General features: G+C 48.8%; 1 protein-coding gene across 1 annotated transcript in view; it reads left to right on the top strand.

Annotated features, from left to right (window-relative positions):
* Nucleotides 1-908: 908 nt before the first annotated feature.
* The window catches only part of LOC104498103 (keratin-associated protein 5-4-like), a 6567-nt gene continuing 4394 nt past the window's right edge, over nt 909-3081 (top strand). Inside the window, exons 1-2 of the mRNA XM_010141441.1 lie at nt 909-959; nt 2534-3048. Coding sequence (XP_010139743.1) covers nt 909-959; nt 2534-3048 — 566 coding nt within the window. The remainder of the gene's footprint in view (nt 960-2533; nt 3049-3081) is intronic.

The following is a 3081-nucleotide window of genomic DNA, read 5'->3' as shown; positions in this document are numbered from 1 at the left end:
TATTCTAGACTTTTCTCAGCCCTGGAGAGGTTTGACACCCAGACCATCAAGCGCCAAAGCCTTTATGAATCCTTTACCTCATCACAACATTTTTATTAAATGAGAGACCGTAGACATTTGGCAAGAGAAGAAGCACCTAATGCTCTGCATAGCTCAGAGGGACGTTTTTGCTCTGCTTGAATACGTGTTAAATCATGCAACAGCGGACTTCCACAACCAGGATAAACCGTGAGTGAAGCCCAAAGGATTAATGAGGAATTTGCCTGAGCTGCTCCGCAGGGAGGATTGCTTCACTGCGCCCGTAGATCTCAAATCCAAACAAACCGAGCAGTGTCACTCCAGGCATCTTACGGAGCTGCGAAGTTTGTTCATCAGTTTAATGGGGATCTTTTCTTGGAGCTAATTTGAATCTTTTCTTTTGTAAAACCCTTGCAAAGTCAGTTATGGGTCTCCCAGCTGCCCACAGATCTGTCTGGTGTGGCTTTAGACATTGCTGATGTTCACATCCAGCTGTGAGCATCACACATGTCGGAGTCTCCTGTCATTTCTCTGCAGGCTCAGAGCCCCCCTCCTGGCCATCTCCCAGGTTGCCACGAACCTCTCTATAGTAAGCTGAGATGCAGGTGATTAGCTGGGGCAAATCTCTACTGCTAACTAGGTTATGATGCGTGCAGTGACCCAGTCTAACCCTTCACTATCATGAAGACAAACTCAGTAGAGCATGAAGCTGGTGTTGTGGTGGCCAGGAACATTGACCATGGAAGGACCTTGCCTGGAGAAATGGTGACTTCATGGTCCTTTGAATTCTTCCAAGCAAGACTGGGATAGAGCCCAATAAAACCAGTAGCTACCCAACAGAAACTGAGTGGAAACATGCTTTATGTCACCAGATGTCAAATTGAGGGTTCATGACGACCTCTTCTGTCCTCAGCATCAGCGATCTGGATCGCTCTGTTTCTGTATGAACAGAAACAGCCTGAGTCTCCTCTCCTTCACCTTGGCAGGAATCAGGTTCTCTCCAGTGAAGCCATACACTGTAGGGGAGGGTGGTCAAGGGTCCTTCAGAGCTCCTTGGTGCCCTGCAGCAGTGGAAGCAGCCCTCCACCTCGGGATGATCTCAGATACAAAACATCTAATCACATCAGTCACGGTCCCGCGTCCTGTGAATTCCTCCTGACCGGAGAGAGATCATTTTTCCAAAAGGTGTTGTTTAATTCGACATCCTAAAGATGTGCAGGGCATCATGTGAGGCCTTCGGGCTTTTGTGCAAAATTAATATTAACAACATTAATGAATAATTGTAACATGATCGTTAACATCGTCACTAATGACTGCCAATGGGTGACTGAGAACTGAACACAGAATGATTCCAGAATTAACATCCGTAGGTGGAACTTTTGTTGCTCGAGGGCATTCCAGAACCTAAAAAAATGGAATAAGAATTTTGCAGACCAAGTCATGACAAGCACAAACAGGATATAAAAATTCCAGAAAAGTTTTGCTTTTGTTTAAAGATATCAAAAAGGAAATGGAAAAATACAGACTCTGATTTGACCCAAATTTTATTCCAAATTCCCATGAGGAACTCACACGGTCCTTTGCACCTAAAAGTTCTGATAGTGGCAAGGCCAAGGGCGTGTGTTTTCCCAAGGCTTCAGCATTTCTGCATCCAAACAGAAACCGCGCGGCTGTGGAATTACACTTGCTGGAATTCTGTTTAAAAAAATCGTATCAAGGAGTGACTGATGTCCAGAAGGCCTCTGCATGCCTCTGGAGTCTACTGCTCCTCAAACTTAATTATGATTTTGATGTTAATTGAGCACCTGCTAGCTCTGAACCATATGCCAAATGAGCAGAAACATCTTCTACGCAGTTCACGGGCATCACGCAAGAATTAACTTGACATTAAAAAATGGTAAAAAAATTACAGAACAAATTGATAATAACAGAAAATTGAGGGGTTGGTCAAAACCAATGAGGCAAAGACCAAATAGATGAAGGCACATTCAACAAATAACTATATGCTTTGTGCGTAAATCACGAATTGCTGTGGGGTACCTCATTTCCGGCAGGACAATTCCGGGCTAAATAAAAGGTCTCCCCATCCCTTTGCTCCTCACTCAACTGCACCGCCCAGTTAGCACGGTAAGTGCAGTGCTCCAGGATAGCCATGGTGCTCCTTCGGGGTTGGACAAGCAATGAGTCTTTGATTCTGATCTTTGTGGGGCGTTGGACTAGATGACCTTTGTCTCTTCCAACCCAAGCCATTCTACAATCTGCAGCTCTCGCTGAAATCCAGATTTTTCTGGCCTCTTGGTCTACTGCTGATTGCAAAAGACAGTTGGTGGAGAGAGCACAGAGGAAAAGAACCTTCCTGGGATAGAGAACTTCATGGAGGAGCAGAGGGAAGTTAGTTCCCAGGATAGTTCAAAAGACACTCAAATATGGCTGGGATGGTGATAGGTGGTTAGATTTCTGTCAGGATCTTCTCCTTGGGAAGATGGGTTCTATCTGACAGAGCGTTGTGTTTCAGGTCCTCACTCCTTCCACCTTCGACCACTCTACAATCATCATGTGCTCCACTGGATGCTGCTCCGTCGTGAAGAGCAAGACCGTCTGCTGCAGCCCCTGCCAGACAGCCGTCTGCTGCGACCCCTGCCAGAAGACCGTCTGCTGCAGCCCATGCCAGCAGTCCTGCTGCTGCGACCCATGCCAGAAGCCCTGCTGTGACCCGTGCCAGCAGTGCTGCGACCCGTGCCAGAAGTCCTGCTGTGACCCGTGCCAGCAGTGCTGCGACCCGTGCCAGAAGTCCTGCTGTGACCCGTGCCAGCAGTGCTGCGACCCGTGCCAGAAGTCCTGCTGTGACCCGTGCCAGCAGTGCTGCGACCCGTGCCAGAAGTCCTGCTGTGACCCGTGCCAGCAGTGCTGCGACCCGTGCCAGAAGTCCTGCTGTGACCCGTGCCAGCAGTGCTGCGACCCGTGCCAGAAGTCCTGCTGTGACCCGTGCCAGCAGTGCTGCGACCCGTGCCAGAAGTCCTGCTGTGACCCGTGCCAGCAGGGCTGCGGCCACTGCCCGCAGCC

Source organism: Buceros rhinoceros, unplaced genomic scaffold (genome assembly GCF_000710305.1).
Source record: "Buceros rhinoceros silvestris isolate BGI_N320 unplaced genomic scaffold, ASM71030v1 scaffold7828, whole genome shotgun sequence".
Classification (NCBI taxonomy): domain Eukaryota; kingdom Metazoa; phylum Chordata; class Aves; order Bucerotiformes; family Bucerotidae; genus Buceros; species Buceros rhinoceros.
The sequence above is the reverse complement of the archived record's forward strand: the minus strand, read 5'-3'. Positions and strand labels throughout refer to the sequence as shown.